General features: G+C 56.0%; 3 protein-coding genes across 4 annotated transcripts in view; 2 read left to right on the top strand and 1 right to left on the bottom strand.

Annotated features, from left to right (window-relative positions):
• Positions 1-335: 335 nt before the first annotated feature.
• FCHSD1 (FCH and double SH3 domains 1) lies at positions 336-10,854 on the top strand. Its single transcript, XM_006776965.2, has 20 exons — positions 336-402; positions 633-730; positions 1,283-1,328; positions 1,733-1,800; positions 2,126-2,261; positions 2,348-2,484; positions 2,563-2,626; positions 3,814-3,942; positions 4,404-4,526; positions 4,696-4,791; positions 5,230-5,355; positions 5,751-5,855; positions 6,036-6,197; positions 6,773-6,901; positions 6,982-7,065; positions 7,220-7,337; positions 7,473-7,693; positions 8,952-9,039; positions 10,087-10,142; positions 10,280-10,854. Exons 1-20 carry the CDS (start codon positions 382-384, stop codon positions 10,343-10,345), a joined length of 2,073 nt encoding a protein of 690 aa, XP_006777028.1. The 5' UTR covers positions 336-381; the 3' UTR covers positions 10,346-10,854.
• RELL2 (RELT like 2) lies at positions 10,790-14,795 on the bottom strand. 2 transcript variants are annotated; one of them, XM_006776966.2, is made up of 8 exons: positions 14,035-14,794; positions 13,402-13,641; positions 12,944-13,009; positions 12,787-12,853; positions 12,152-12,337; positions 11,527-11,899; positions 11,376-11,409; positions 10,790-11,123 (listed from the first exon to the last, which is right to left on the bottom strand). In XM_006776966.2, the coding sequence occupies exons 2-7, from the start codon at positions 13,583-13,585 to the stop codon at positions 11,377-11,379; spliced, it is 909 nt and encodes a 302-aa protein (XP_006777029.1). In that variant the 5' UTR covers positions 13,586-13,641; positions 14,035-14,794; the 3' UTR covers positions 10,790-11,123; position 11,376. The 2 variants fall into 2 exon arrangements, with proteins under 2 accessions (XP_006777029.1, XP_006777030.1); XM_006776967.2 differs by lacking the exons at positions 10,790-11,123; positions 11,376-11,409 and having other exon boundaries at positions 11,521-11,899; positions 14,035-14,795.
• A 151-nt stretch (positions 14,796-14,946) lies between these two features.
• Positions 14,947-15,402, top strand: part of HDAC3 (histone deacetylase 3) — a 15,241-nt gene continuing 14,785 nt past the window's right edge. The window contains exons 1-2 of the mRNA XM_006776964.2: positions 14,947-15,026; positions 15,114-15,196. Coding sequence (XP_006777027.1) covers positions 14,972-15,026; positions 15,114-15,196 — 138 coding nt within the window. The 5' untranslated portion in view covers positions 14,947-14,971. The remainder of the gene's footprint in view (positions 15,027-15,113; positions 15,197-15,402) is intronic.

Here is a 15,402-nt window from a genome sequence, read left to right as displayed (position 1 = left end):
GTTTCCCTGGTCGCCATTCTTCACCCTTTGAGCCTGGGACTGGCGATCTGCATATGTAAATGATTAATTAGAAATAATTACGGGTTGAGTCAGCGGCTCCACTAGAAATAGTACCCAGGCGTCTTGACTCAGAAACCTGGGGTTCCCCCTACCGCCCAGCGGACGCGGCGTCCACCCAGCGGCCCGGACCCTTTTGGGGTATTGGAAGCTGTAACTGAGGTTTCTTCCTCCGCGGCCCCCTAGCGTCTCGCCGCCCTACGCGCAGCTGGACCAGACGTGGGCGGGTGAGGGCGGGGCCTGGCCGGGCCCGGGGCGGGGCTTCTGAGTGGGCGGGGCTTCCTGGAGTTCCGGAGTCGAGTCGCTGCCGGGGCTGGAACGGAGATGCAGCCGCCCTCCCGAAAAGTGAGCTTGGTCTGGGACGGGGGCTCTGGGCGGGATGGGGTTGTGGTGGGACCCAGGGGGCACCCGACTCGCGGTGGGGGACGAGTAGTAGGAAGGGGTCCGAGCCCGACCCAGAAGTAACCAAGGAAGCAGCTCGGCCCCTCCCCGGCCCCGCCTCCTCACCGCTGCCCGCGCGGGGTGTTTTTCAGGCCCCCGCGCCAGGGGTCTTCATCTTTTTCTTACCCCCGAAGGTGAAGCCGGCCCAGGAGGTGAAGCTTCGCTTCCTGGAGCAGCTGAGCATCCTTCAGGCTCGGCAGCAGCGGGAGGCGGATCTGCTGGAGGACATCAGGTAGACGCTGTCCCCCTCCGCGTAACCCCATCTTCCCGGTCGCGCTCCGCCTCTTCTCCGACGTACTTGGGGCTGGGGGGTGGGGTGGGGGAGAAGCTGGCGTGAAGAGCTCGCCAAACTTAGCCCATTCACAGCCCTCACCCTAGGCCTGCCTCTCCAGATACGAGATTCCTCCCACCCCAATACATGCATAAACGCACAGGGACCCTCCCTCTACTCTTAGGACAGAAACCCCCTCCCTCTTCCAGACCTGTTGGAAGGCTGGCAGTGTACCCAGGCCCCCATCAGTCCTCACCTGCAAGTCCACAGATGGTTCTCCAAGGGTGGGGAGGATCCTGCTGAGGCCCTGAGCAATGAGATGAGGTTGACCTGTGTTCCAGCTGCCTGCGGTGATCTCAAGGACTCTCTGTAGTCTCATTGCCTCCTGGTGCACACTCTAGGCCTGGCTCCCCTCTTCCTCCTGCCCTGGCTGAGCAAAGGATTAGGGGTAGAAGAAAAGGACCAAATAGTAACATCCCCTTCCCTACCCACTTCTACCTCCCATCTCCACAGATCCTACAGCAAGCAGAGGGCAGCCATTGAACGGGAGTATGGGCAGGTATGGGACTCCTTTCCCTCTAAGCCTACCCTTTTGTTCTAGCCTCCTTTACACCTCTACACATACTCCTGTTCTGGTCACGAGCAAATGCCTAGAGTCAGGCAGATTTCTATCAAATCCCTTTTGTGCCATTTATTAGATGTTGGACTACTCTGGTAGTAGTGTTCAAGTTACATAACCTTTCTTGGCCTCAATTTCTTTCTCTGTAAAATGGGAATAACAATAATTGTTCTTTCATGTAGGGTTGTTGTAAGGGTGGAATAAGTTAGTGCCTGTAAAACACTTACAAAGTGAGAGGCACATAATATACATCTGGTGAGTGGCATTATTATATTCTCATCCCATATTCTCCCAGTTGGGGGGAGTCTTGGAAAGGGACCTGGGTCTGATGACTTTTCCTCCAGGCACTCCAGAAACTGGCTGGGCCATTCCTGAAGAGGGAAGGCTACCGGAGCGGAGAGATAGACAGCAGGTGGGTCCCATGGAGGGGGAGGGCAAGGGACCAAGAAGGGATGAGGGCTCAACCCCAGGAACCTGTGGGGATGAAGGCCCAGTGAGAGAGGAGGGCATGTGAGCTGACACAGCAGCGGGAGAGGAGCTGACCTAGCAAGGACACTGTAGGTGGGGGTGGAGGGCATGAGTGATCCTTGTGGCTGAGCTAATGGGCTGATCGATTGAGGGCTCCCAGACAAGGGGGATGGGAAAGCACTCCTTCTCCCATGGTGTTGGGGGTGGGTGTCTTGTGAAGCTTTGTAGTGCGCCCCTCCTCAACACAGACCTTCTCTGGGGAGAGGCAGGATGGTGTTTGGTGCCTGGCGCTGTCTGCTGGATGCCACCGTGGCTGGGGGCCAAGCCCGGCTCCAGGCGTCTGACCGATACCGTGACCTGGCAGGGGGCACAGGACGGAGTGCCAAGGAGCAGTTGCTGAGGAAGGTATGGCTCAGTTGACGGGGTGAAGGAAGGGCTGGCTCAGGGCTGTAGATGGTCTGGGTCAGGACTCTGTGTGTCCACTCCCCTAGGGAGCAGAGAACCTCCAGAGGGCACAGGCTGAGGTGCTGCAGTCTGTCCGGGAGCTGAGCCGAAGTCAGAAGCTGTATGGGCAGCGGGAACGTGTGTGGGCATTGGTACAGGAGAAGGCGGCTGATGTCCAAGCCAGGTGGGGTCATAGGGAGTTAGTAGCCTGGGGTGGGGGTGAAGGAGTGGCCTAATCTTAACTCTTCTCTTTCCTGCATAGGCTGAACCGAAGTGACCATGGGCTCTTCCACACCCGGACCAGTCTCCAGAAACTCAGCACCAAGGTTCGGAGATGCAGGCGCATATTGGGGCAGGGAAGGGGTGGGTAGAGTAGACAAGTGGTTTGCAACCCAGGGGCATAAGTGTGAGAGACTGAGATGCATTCAGGCTTCCCTCTTTCCTCGGTGGGTGACCTTGGTTAACTTGATTTCTTTGAGCTCATTTTCTTCATCTATAAAATGAAAATAGTGCCTTTATTTTTCATTCTTTTAATATGCATTTATTGAGGACTTCTGTATACTAAGCACTGTTCTAAACACTGGGATTCAGTGGAGAACACTACCAATGGAGTTCCTGCCCTCATAGCCTGGTCAGGAGAAACAGATAGTAAAAAAACCAAAAAACAAATAATCACATTAAGTGAACATAAAACAAGGTGCTATGATAAAGGATAACAAGGGGCTGTAATTTAGAGGGACAGCCTCTCTGAACAGGTGGCCTGAGTGTCAAGAAGGAGCCAGCCATGCAAAGATCATGAGAAGGCCAGGGGAAGAACATTCCAGGGAGAGGAAATGGTGCAAAGGCTCAGAGGCAGGAATAACTTTGTAGGCTCCAGGAACTCAGAGATGGCCAGTGTGGCCAGAGCACTGTGAGCGAGGGGACAGACACTGAAAGAGGTCAGGGAGGTTGCAGGGGCCAGCTCCTGTTGGACCTGGTAGACCACGGTAAAGAGCAGCTGGGATTTTATTTCAAACTAGAGGCCCGGTGCACAAAATTCATGCTTGGCAGGGGAGGGGGGTCCCTCAGCCCGGCCTGCAGCCTCTCCAATCTGGGACCCCTCAGGGGATGTCCGACTGCTAGCGGGATCAGGCCTAAACTGGCAGTCGCTCCCCTGCCGGCCTGATCACCTAATGGCTCCCCTCTGGCCTGGTTGCCCCCTAACTGCCCTCCCCTGCCGGCCTGATAGCCCCCTAACTGCCCTCCCCTGCCGGCCTGATTGCCCCTAACCACCTCTGCCTTGGCTCCCACCACCGTGGTTTTGTCCAGAAGGACGTCAGGAAGATGTCTGGTCTAATTAGCATGTTACCCTTTTATTAGTGTAGATGTGCACAGATGCCCCTGGAGGATGTGTAAATTTTCAAGAATAGTGTCAAGCATCTCAATAATGTTAGAATCTATTCTGGAGCTGGTTAGCCTTGGAAGGACCCTAAGGGTTCAGGGTTCATGTTGACACCCTGTTTTTCCGTCCTAGCTCTCCACACAATCGGCCCAGTACTCCCAGCAGCTGAAAGTGGCCCGCAATGAGTACCTGCTCAACTTGGTGTCCACCAATGCCCACCTTGAACACTACTACCAGGAGGAACTGCCTGCGCTGCTCAAGGCCAGTGCTAGCCTAGACCCCCTGCCTCTCAGTGGGAAAGCCGGGGGGAGGACTTTCCCTGCTTCCCACCAGCAGCAGGCTGGGTGGTGTTAGGGACCTAGCCTGCGTAGAGTCGGTAGAAAATACATAGTTGGGTTCTGGTTCTGCTTCTGACTGGTTGCATGACATTGTACAGGACACTTAACCCCTCTGAACCCCAGTTTCTTCATCAGGAGTAAGCCCTGCTCTGCCTCCTTTTAAGACTAATGGGGCTCAAGGGAGAAAGTGGATGGGAAAGTGCTTTTTAAATGGTTTAGTACTGTGCACACTAGGGCTTATTATTAGAAGCAATTAATAGTGTCTTATTCCTTTCCTCTTTCCCATACCTCATGCCCATCACCCATCCAAACCTGGACAGAGAGCCTGTTTTGTGGTAAAGGCCTGGGGGAAGGGTGGTGTCAGTATCTTGGGGTTCTTTCCAGGCCCTGGTCAGCGAGCTGTCGGAACATTTGAGGGACCCCCTGACCTCACTGAGTCGCACAGAGCTGGAAGCAGCAGAGACGGCCCTGGACCACGCCCGCCGTGGAGCACAGGCAGCCTCCCAGGTGGGGCCGTGCCCTGTACGAGCTCCCCAGAGATGCTCTTTACTCTCTCTCCGAAACAGATACCCACTGCGTGTCTGCTCCCTTTCTTCTCACCTTGTCCTTGCTCCAAGAGGGGACAGGCTTGGAGAGGGAGCCAGTTCATGACTGACTGGCTTCTTCCAACCCGTAGGTAAGCTGGGAGCAGGATCTGAAGCTCTTTCTTCAAGACCCCGAGGTATTTTCCCCCATACCGCCGCAGAGGTTCCAGCCCGCAGGGAATGACCAGGTGAGACCTCCCTGAGGGTTGGAACCAGGCCAGATGTAAAGGGGACTGTAGTTTCGGCCCATCCCCATTATCCTTCTGATGATATTAACTTAGTAAACTTAAACCATGGAGAGGGTTTTCAGACTCCAGTTCACCTCCCTCCCACCAGGCACAAACTAACACACCTAATTCCACCTTTCTGTCTCTTCACTGCGCTATCCTCTTCATTCTACATCTGTCTCTCAACTTGGATCCCATTTCTGGAGCTCTCTGTGTGTGTGTTCACATGAATGCACACCTGTGTCCACGGTCATAGGTGTGTACCCCACCTCTTTGTCCCTGTCCCTGGCGGTCAGGACAGCGAGCAGTAAAAAGGAGGGAACGGGAGGGAAGGGGAGTACAGAAGGAGCAGCATCAGGTTCTCCCCACAGCCCTCGTCCCCCTCCCCCCATCATTCAGGTATGTGCCTTGGAGCTGGAGGGGGTTACTGGAGGTGTGGTTGGGGAGAGTGACCTGGAGAAAGAGGTTCAGCGCTGGACGAGTCGAGCTGCCCGAGACTACAAGATCCAGAACCACGGGCTTCGGGTGAGGAGGGGGGTGCAGGTGTCACGGGTGGACAAGGATATCTGAGAGATGGGGATCCTGGGGTCACTAGGGATGTCCTAGTGCAGGCAGGAGGGGAGGGAAAGGTATTTTAAGCCAACAGTGTGGCATAGTAGTTAAGAGCACAGCTTTTGGAGCAAGACCCACCTGGGTTCAAATCCTGCTCTGTTGCTTCCAGGTTATGTAACCCTGACTAAGGGAGTGACTTAACCTCTCTGCACCTGGTTCCTCATCATTAAAGCAGGACTATAATAGCACCCACCCCATAGGGAAGATCACATGATATGATGCATATGAAGCCACTAGCAAAGTGGCAGGTCCATAGGAAGTTGTGTCCCATAGCATCTCCATCACCCCGTCCCCTGCTACCCATCCAGGTGCTGCAGCGGCTGGAGCAGAGGCGGCAGCAGGCTCCAGAGCGGGAGGCTCTGAGCATAGAGCAGCGGCTGCATGAAGTAAGGCAGAGCATCCTGCGGGCACAGGTGAGACACCTGGGGGTTAGGGTCCTGAGGTCCTCCCTCCTCAGCCAACAGCCTCCTCCTCTCCTCTGTCTGATGGTGGGAGGAGGTAGGCAGGAGGTAGAGGGTGGGCACATTTGGGCAGGCTCTACTCACCTCCCCAAAGCAAGCCCAGCCACAGACTTGACCCCCTCCCCATGCCAGGTGAGCCAGGTGAAGGGAGCTGCCCGCCTGGCCCTGCTGCAGGAGGCTGGCCTGGATGTACAGCACTGGCTGAAGCCAGCCATGACCCAGGCCCAGGACGAGGTGGAGCAGGAGCAGCGGCTCAGCGAGGCCCGGCTCTCCCAGAGGGACCTCTCTCCCACGGTGAGTTCCTTCTGCTCCCTACCCACACCCACCCAGGAGGGTAAAAGTCCCTAGTGGAGGGCAGGCCCAATAAAATGGGAATCTCAACAGTACCTAAATCAAAGGGTTGTTCTGAGGCTTAAATGAAATCACTTACGTATAATTCTTCACATAGTTTATAGCATAGAGTCCTCAACAAACTCATATTGAGTATAGGATGGTGGTTATGAGCCGAGGTTCTGGGGACAGACCGTACGTGATTTGTCACTTATGAGCTGTTTGATATTGGGAAGTGACTTAACCTTTCTGAGCCTCGGTTTTCTCATAAGTAAAATGAGGTTAATAGTTATACAAAGTAACAGTGGGTTATGATGAAGTTTAAATAAGATCCGTAGTTAGCACTGTGCCTGGCACATAGTAAGCGCCCAGGACACTAGCTCTGCAGTCACCATCAGTCTTACCCTGCCCTGTGGCGATTTTTCTTGTGACATCTGGTGAACGGATGGGTGGTGCTCCCTTGGAGGATGGAGGAGAGGGAGATACAATGGGTGCTTGAGAGTGACAGTGACGACTGTTCTCTGTTCCCCTCCCTCCAGGCTGAGGATGCTGAGCTCTCTGACTTTGAGGATTGTGAGGAGACTGGAGAGCTCTTTGAGGAGCCTGTCCCCCCAGCCCTGGCCACCAGACCCTTCCCCTGCTCCGCACATGTGGTGTTTGGCTATCAGGTGTGAACTGGGGGGTGGGGACCTCAGATGGGCAGGGATCGGGGACAGCCAAGTCCTAAATCCTTCCTTGTGGGGCCAAGGCAGGACATGAGGATGAGCTGACCATCACAGAAGGCGAGTGGCTGGAGGTCCTAGAGGAGGGAGATGCCGACGAATGGGTCAAGGTGGGTATGGACCCTGGGCTCTGACCTTGGGAGTTCGGGGCAGTGGGAGGGACTTCCCTGTGGCCCACAAGGACTCAGCCAGGCAGAGCTAGAAGCCTGAGTAGAGGAGGGTCAGGGCCGTGGATATTGTCTGTTCTCATTGCTGGGTGAGCAGGCTCGGAACCAGCACAGCGAAGTCGGCTTTGTTCCCGAGCGCTATCTCAACTTCCCCGACCTCTCCTTCTCTGAGAGCGGCCAGGACAGCAGCATGCCCTTAGGGGCAGAGCCCACAGGTAAGCAAGGAGAATTCTGGGTCAGAGGATGCTGGGTATGGAGAAGAGTTACTGAGTGGTTGTGACCCTAAGGTGTCATGGTCCTGGGCACCACCACGACCTCCACCCCTCACCACCTCTCCCGCGTTTCTGCAGCATTTCTGGCTCGTGCCCTGTACAGCTACACGGGACAGAGCGCAGAGGAGCTGAGCTTCCCCGAGGGGGCACTCATCCGCCTGCTGCCCCGGGCCCAGGATGGAGTGGATGACGGCTTCTGGAGGGGAGAATTTGGGGGCCATGTGGGGGTCTTCCCCTCCCTGCTGGTGGAGGAGCTGCTTGGTCCCCTAGGGCCTTCTGAGTCTTCAGACCCTGAACAGGTGAGGACCCTGAGTTGACCCTCCTATTCCATTGAGGCCCCATGTTCATCTTAATGCTCCCTCCCCTCTCCAGGTTGACCTCCCATAGTGGCTTGGGCCTCCCCATCTCCTCTGGCTGGGCTGAGAAAAGGGAAACCAAGGCAGTCTTCCTAAGAGTCTGGTGGTGCTACTTTAGTGCTAGATAGATCTGAGTTCTGATGCCTATTACATTACCTTGGGCAGTTGTGTGACCTCACTGAGCTTCTTTCTTTACGTGTCAAATGGGAATAATACCTACTTCAGCAGGCTAACTATCCTGACTATGGATAATGGCGGTAAAGCCCTTAGCTCGGAGGCCCATAGGAGGTGCTTTAAAATACAGTACTTGCCCTAGCTCAGTGGTTCTCAACCTTCTGGCCCTTTAAATACAGTTCCTCATGTTGTGACCCCCAACCATAAAATTGTTTTCGTTGCTACTTCATAACTGTAATTTTGCTACTGTTATGAATTGTAATGTAAATATCTGATATGCAGGATGGCCTTAGGCGACCGCTGTGAAAGGGTCTTTTGACCCCCAAAGGTGTCGCGACCCACAGATTGAGAACTGCTGCAGCTGGTTTGGCTCAGTGGGTAGAGCATTGACCTGCAGACCAAAGGGTCCTGGGTTCGATTCCAGTCAAGGGCATGTATCTTGGTCGCAGGCTCCACCCCAGCCCGGGCCCTGGTCAGGGCGCCTGCAGGAGGCAACCAATCGATGTGTTTCTCTCACATCAATGTTTCTGTATTTCCCTCTCCCACTCTCTCTAAAAGATCAATGGAAAAATATCCTCGGGTAAGGATTAACAAAAGTAAATTAAATTAAATTAAAAAATAAAATACATGACCTATTGTTATAATGCAGCGGGAAGAGCATAGGAGAGGAAGTCAGGAGACGCTGGCTCTAGCCAGGACTCTGCCGGTAACTGGTTCTCTGATTTTGGATAGATGGCTTAATCTGAGCCTTGCCCCTAATATAGGAATCGTAAAGATCCCTGTCTCATGGGGTGGCGGTGAGGACTGAATGAATTGGTGCACATGGAGTGCTAGCAGAATGCCTGGGACATAGTGTCAGTACACATTGGCTATGGAAATGAGCATCAGCTACAACCCCCACCCAGATACAAGCATTTGGCACTCTTGGTACTGGGGAGTGATGGGACAGGAACCGAAGATGGGATGAGAGGACACGCTGGTGAAACCTTCCCATGTGCCGGAAATAACTATGCCCCCTCATCCTCAGGTGCTGCCATCCCCTTCTCCTCCCAGCTTCTCCCCTCCTGCACCCACCTCTGCCCTGGATGGGGCCCCGGCACCTGTCCTGTCTGGGGGTAAGTAGAGGGAACTAGGGGTTTGGGGAGGGACAGAGGCCGGAAGGAGGAATCTTGGGATGCCTGGGTTACGCTTGGCTCTTCTCCTCGCCCTTGGGAACCTCTGCCATCAGGCTCATTGAAGCGTGAGAGTGAGGAGAGCTTGGGCTGTGAGGCCAGGCCCAGTGTTCCCACTCCACTCCGTGACTCCCTGGTGTGTGATTTGGGGTGAAAAGTTTAACATGTCCGGGTCTTTACAGAGTGGAGTTGTTGTGAGTTAAAAGATGTCTGTAGAGCCCTAGCCGGTTTGGCTCAGTGGATAGAGTGTCAGCCTGCGGACCGAAAGGTCCCGGGTTTGATTCCAGTCAAGGGCACATGCCCAGGTTGTGGGCTCAATCCCCAGTGGGGGGCGTGCAGGAGGCAGCTGATTAATGATTCTCTCTTATCATTGATGTTTCTATCTCTCTCTCCCCGTTTCCCTTCCTCTCTGAAATTAATAAAATCATTTTTTTTAAAAAGCTGTCTGTAGAGTGTCCAGCATTGTGCCTGGCTCATAGCAAGCATGCAAGCCATGGCTTTGTTCTCATTCTTTTAAAAATTAGCCAGCTTCTTCTACAGTGTTTTCCCAATACACATCCTCTGCTCTTAAGTCTTTTTGAATGTTGCAAACACCTGGGTTTGTGCCATAATTTTCCTTCTTGAAGTGTTCACCTTTGCTAAAGCCTTCCGGTACTTACACTCTTCACAGAGCCTCCTTCCATAGCTCACTTGGAATGATTCAGCACTCATTCATTGTGCTTGTTGGGTTTCATTATTGGATTCCAGGCAACCACTGGGGGTGGGGGTGCTGTGGATCCCACCTCCCCCTCTCTGAAAGCTTGTGCAAGGTTGATTATACAGTAGGTGCCCGTAAGTGTTGAGGATGGACAGACTGATGGACTCTATGGCCAAGTTGGTGACTATTTGTTAATTCAACAAGTATTTACAGAGGGTCACTGTCTTAAGTGCTGACGATATAGCAGTGAATAAAACAAAGTCTGAAGACTAACTTGTGGTTCCTGTTTCCAGACCAAGACCTGGACTGTCCTGGACCCCTGGACATGATGGCGCCTCGACTCAGGCCGGTAAGAGCCTCTCCCTGGAGGAGACTGTGTAGAGAGGGGTCATTCCAACTTGTCCTGTTTGGTCTGTAGGGCTGAGGGAATGAACAGGGACATCCCCAATAGAGGCCTCTGGAGCCCTGACTACGTGTTCCCTACAGATGCGTCCACCGCCTCCCCCACCAGCTAAAGCCCCAGATCCTGGCCGTCCAGATCCCCTCACCTGAAGCCAGGGGTACTACTGCCCCCAGAGATGCTGCTGCTGCCCTGTCTCCGTGCTGTCAGAGACCTCCCTTCAGTGATCTGGAGTGACACAACCAGAAGCTGGAATCCCCCCCCATTTCTGCTCTTATCTCCAGGGGTAGAAACTGCCCCTTTCCCAATTCTGGGTCTGGGACTCCTCCTTTTCCCCACATTGTCCGTTCTCTTACTGTCTCTAGGGCTTGAACTATCCCTTTCTTTTTTTCCACCACTCCAGCTCTAAAGTGGTGAAATACCCTGAAATATCTGGGGCTGGACCCCATCCCCCAAAGTCTTGAGTGGCTCTGGACAGTGTGTCTCCACCCTGGCTCTGTGACCCACCCCACTCCAGATGCCAGGACCACAGGGCTTGGGGGCTGGGACGGGGCGGACCTGTCAGAAGGAGTTGGAGCCATTATGTGAAACAACTGTAATGGTCTGAGCAGATTTATTGACAGTGAATAAAGGGCAGGGGGCCTAAGGTGCTATTGCTTTAGGGGGCCTGATCCCAGTTGCCACACTCTAGCATATGGAGCAAGGTAATGGGGAACGTGGGTCAGGCAGCCTGTTGGCAGGCAAGGAAAGGGGACTGAGGGCCAGGGATAGGGGTGGGGGTGGGTGCCTTCTCCCAATGTCCTCCAGGCTGAGACCGATTAGGACCGGTCCCTCAGCTGGGGGCAGTGCTGTCCAGTGGAAAGGAGGGGCTTCATGGCCACCCAGCCCCTGGCTCTGCAACTGGTAGTTCTTCGGCAATGAAGAAGGAGGCTTGGGGAAGAGGAAGGGTAATGGTGTTGCCTCCCAGTCAAGTTGAATTCCAGCTTTCCCCTGGAGGCTGTGGCACCTTCCCTGTTCCCTGGAGCACATGCCTGCTCCCCACCACCAAACCAAAGACTAGGTAGCAAAGGAAAAGCCTGCAGTTTACCTTGAGGGGTACAGGCAGCCAGCCAGTGGGCTTAAGTAATGTAAGTAGGGGGTGGGAGGAGGAGGTTATCTGACTTGAAGCCCAGGCACACTTACCTCACACACCTTTTGCTCCCCGTGCTGGAGACACCTGAGAGGAGGGGTCAACAGTAGGAGAACAGGGTGTGAGTCATATCAGTGCACCCCATCCCCAGAGTAAAGGGCAGTAATAGCTCAGCCCATCACAGCCCTGGCCATGTCTTCATACCTGGTGATCTGATGTGTCCGGTTTGTTTGGCTGTCCATTGGCCTCTTGACTGGCCAGCCCTGGGCTTGGGCCCCTCCCTCCAGCCGCCAGCGGTGACTCTGCAGGGGCTCCAGGGTTCCCTCCAAGTGCACAAGGGACTAGGTTGCTGTCCCTGAGTCCATTCTGCATTGCGGGGCTGGCAAGGGCCTGGGGCTGTGGCCTCTCAGGGGGCAGGCTTTCAATGGCTGGCATCCCTGCCCTGGACTGCCCTTCCCCAGACCCTTGGCTGCCCCCTGGGTCCTGCCCCCCACTAGAGCCCAAGCTCCTGTCTGTGGGGGAGCCATCATGATGCTCATGCAGTCCATAGCGCCTCTCAATGTGTGTCACCCGGAACCTGGGAGGGAAGGGAACACTGGGTCTTAGGATCACAACTCGGGGGCTGCTTGGCCCTCCCCTCCAACCAGGGATATCTTTGGTTTGATGGCCACTTCCCTCTAGCCTTGGGCAGTGGAGATGTCAGATTGTGGGGCATATTGTATAACCTACTCTTGCTGTAGGTCACAATCCAGGAGTAGAGAGGTGGGGCCCACCTTTGGAGTCAGGAACCCCCCACCTCAACCTCCCCCCTACGGCACTCTATCCCCACCTGCCCACAGAGAAAACGGTGGTCTCCCCAGGCCGGCCACGGCTCTTTCCTTCCTTGGAGCGTCCCTGACGGACAAGTGGGGGCCTCTTGTTGCGGCTGCAGTGGATGCAAGGGGCTGCAGAGCCCAGGTGCACTGTGTGATGATGGGAGGGGGCTCCATCCTGCAGACTGGAAGTGGCATCCACGCTGGACAGTAGAGAGGAAGGGAGCAGGGGTGACATTTCCATTTCTCTTCTGTTTGTTCTGTTTGTTCTGTTCTTTCGGCGTGCTCCTTAAGCCTCCAGATGCCCACTTTCCCCAGGCCCCAACATTCTTTTCTGTCTTTATCCAATAAACTCAATATTAAGATGGTAGTGATCACGTGTTCTCCTTCCCAGAGCTGTTTTCTAAGAAGAGGGCAGTGCTTAACCCAAAGGAGTGGCACAAAGGGTGAATGGAAAGCTTGATGATATCCAGAAGGGAGGTATGATTTGAAGGACTTGAGATTTCTATGTAAACGTCTTTCTTCCTATAGGTTAGCCAGCTTTGCCCTCCCCCGACCCCAAACATGCGAGGAGACTGGGAGAGGATTGTGCTGGAGGAGAGGGTACTCTCCAAGGCAAGCTAAGTCATGCTGGCCTTTGTTTCCAGCTCACCTGGACAGCTGCACTGTCCCTTCTCCTTCACTGTCCCCCAGCATCTCCTTCAAGGCCTCAGCATTGGCTGAGGGGAGAAGGAAAAGAAGGAGTCAGTGGAGGTGGAGGTCAGGGCAAGAGAAAGTCAGGGGGTGGGGGGTGGGGCGCTTACACCCACCTTCATTTTGGATGATACAGCGAACAATTCTCTCTACTGTGTCCTCATTCATGTCATCATCGTCAGCTAAAGGAAGAAAAAGGTTGACAAGGAATTGGAAGTGAGTCAGCTTTGGGGGACATTACCAGGTGGCTCCTGTGGCCTATTGCTCAAGATATAACCGTGTGCCTATTGGTCATCCTGCTGGGCATTAGCATTTCAGGGGCCAAGGCAGAAAAGATGAGAAGTCAATGGGAGCCCAAGATCACCATCAGCGGGCCCTACCCACCCATGCTGCCTTCTCTAGCCTTGCTTTCAGGGCGGTGTCACCTCACTTGCTGACCCAAGGAAGCATCACTAGGCCTTTTGAAGGCTTGGTTGGGACTTGACTGGGTCTGTTGGCCAGGAAGGCAGACAGAGGTGTGGGGACAAGGGTAAGGAAAAAGATGACTGAGCCGGGTTCGAGGCTCCTCACTCACGGGGCTGGAGCTGGGTGTCATCAGGCTCCGAGCCCCTGGATGTGCGGCAGCGGTAACCCTTCTTCTTGAGCACGTGGCAGATCATGAAGCCCACGAGGCCCATGAGGAAGAAGACCAGCACAAGCAGGAAGAGCATGTACAGCCCATGTTGGGGTGGCTCCAGGTCAGGCTGTGGTTCCGCCATGAGGCCCTGGGGGGCGAGCGCGGGCCAGGGCGCCTCCCGGGGTTTGAGGGCTGCAGCTAGGGTTCGGGGAGGGATAGAAATGCCATCCTCAGGATCTGACAGGCAAGCCTTTTCACACACACCAGGGAGCTGTCCGGGCCTGGGGTGCTGGTCAGAGCCAGTGGTGCTAGACCGCGGCTGCGCAAGCCCTCTCCCCTGCTCCCGCTTTCCCGACGCCCACAGCGTTCCCCTTTCCAGTTTGTCCTGCGCTCCCGTCCCTTCCAAGGACACTACAGAGCGAGATGGGACGGAATTCGCTGGCGGTCAGCGCAAGAATCGCGCCTGAGTCAGCGTCCGCACCTCCTCGGCCCCGGCCTGAGCCAGGCCTCTGCAGCCCCTCTCTAATCTGTACTCCAGCACCCGCCCCCCTTTCGGTTCCTCCCATTCTGACCACCTGGCCCACCCAGTACCGGTGGTTTGGTTCTGGCTCCGGCTCCGGCTCCTGCTCGGGTTCCGGCTCCAGGGGCGTCCTAGTCCGGCTCAGGGCCCCCGACGCCCTCCCGGCTCTCATCCCTCTCTTCCTTCCCCTCCCCCCTTCGCCGCCTCACCGGCTCCGGGCTGCGGCTGCAGATACCGGTGCCGCGGCAGGCGGGGGGGAGGGAAGGATGGAGAGGGATGTCGCCTGGCTGGGAGCAGCGGCAGATTCCCGACAACTCCGGCCCCGGAAAGGGGAAGAGATGGGGTGCGCCGCCGAAGCCACTCTGGGTTCCCAAAAGCCTTCGCCCGACGCCGGCCCAGGACCAGGGGGCGGAGCGCAGGTGTGCGGGGCGGAGAGCGAGGGCCTTGCGCGCTCGTGAACGCAAATGTGGTGTGCGCGTGACTGCGCCGGCCCCCCCGGGGAGTGTGCGGCGCCGAGCCTGGGTCCGGGTGGGGTGGCGAGGCAGTCAGGCGAGCGTGTTCTCTAGTCTATCCCGCACGCCCGGCGCGGCTCCTGCCCCTAGATACCCCGGCCGGGTGGATAGCCAGGAATCTTCCCAGTGGCCGGGGGAAGCCGGCTTTCTGCACCCGAGAGGGGCGGTGTGGCCGGCTCTCCCGAGCCTTCTAGAGAGGTGACCACGGCCTGCACCCGGTTTAGGACAGGTGGCTGGACGGGATGTCTCGGCTTCTCGAGGATTTGCCCCCCGTCTGGGAGGAAATGGCCCTGGCATCCCAGAATCGATGCCACCTGTCTTCTGCCCAAGCCCAGACGCTCACGCCCAGAACTAGCCGCAGGGGGCGTGGCCTGGGCGTGGCCTAAAGGAGGCGGGGCCTGGATTCCCGGTTCCGCAGAGCAAAGAGTACAAGATGTGGAAGAAACATCTATCAGAAGAGGCACGGGGAGGCGCGGGGCCTGGTCCCGCGGGCACCATGGCCAAAACCGTGGCCTATTTCTACGACCCGGACGTGGGCAACTTCCACTACGGTGAGGGAACAAGGTGGCACCCGAGGGGTTCGGGACGCGGAGGGGTGGAGGCTGGGGGCACTGACGAACTCTCTTCTCTACTCCCAGGGGCCGGGCACCCTATGAAGCCTCACCGCTTGGCACTGACCCATAGTCTGGTCCTGCACTACGGTCTCTACAAGAAGATGATCGTGAGTTCCGCCGCCTCTGCTGGGGATTGAGGGTGGGGGCGAGCTGCGGCCTTAAAGCCAGGTAGGCCGCACTGAATGCACTGAGTGAGACCCACCCAAGAGTGGGGGTGGGGGCAGGCTGGATAGAAGGCACCAGGAGCACCCCCACCCCCACAGGCAGAGTGCTGGTGAGCGCACCCACCGACTTAATGGGAGTTACTCTTTCC

This window comes from Myotis davidii, unplaced genomic scaffold, assembly GCF_000327345.1.
Source record: "Myotis davidii unplaced genomic scaffold, ASM32734v1 scaffold89, whole genome shotgun sequence".
Lineage (NCBI taxonomy): Eukaryota > Metazoa > Chordata > Mammalia > Chiroptera > Vespertilionidae > Myotis > Myotis davidii.
This window is presented reverse-complemented; position numbering and strand designations above follow the sequence as displayed.

What these genes read in the sequence shown, in the direction of transcription:
- RELL2 (XM_006776966.2), bottom strand. Translation starts at nt 13,585, where the DNA reads ATGGCGGAACCACAGCCTGACCTGGAGCCACCCCAACATGGGCTGTAC. An exon ending in TGACACCCAGCTCCAGCCCC is followed by an intron (nt 13,010 to 13,401) that starts GTGAGTGAGGAG and finishes TTCTTCCTTTAG; the next exon opens with CTGACGATGATGACATGAAT. An exon ending in GGGACAGTGCAGCTGTCCAG is followed by an intron (nt 12,338 to 12,786) that starts GTGAGCTGGAAA and finishes TCTACTGTCCAG; the next exon opens with CGTGGATGCCACTTCCAGTC.
- FCHSD1 (XM_006776965.2), top strand. Translation starts at nt 382, where the DNA reads ATGCAGCCGCCCTCCCGAAAA. An exon ending in TGCAGCCGCCCTCCCGAAAA is followed by an intron (nt 403 to 632) that starts GTGAGCTTGGTC and finishes TTACCCCCGAAG; the next exon opens with GTGAAGCCGGCCCAGGAGGT. An exon ending in AGCCCGCAGGGAATGACCAG is followed by an intron (nt 4,792 to 5,229) that starts GTGAGACCTCCC and finishes CCCATCATTCAG; the next exon opens with GTATGTGCCTTGGAGCTGGA.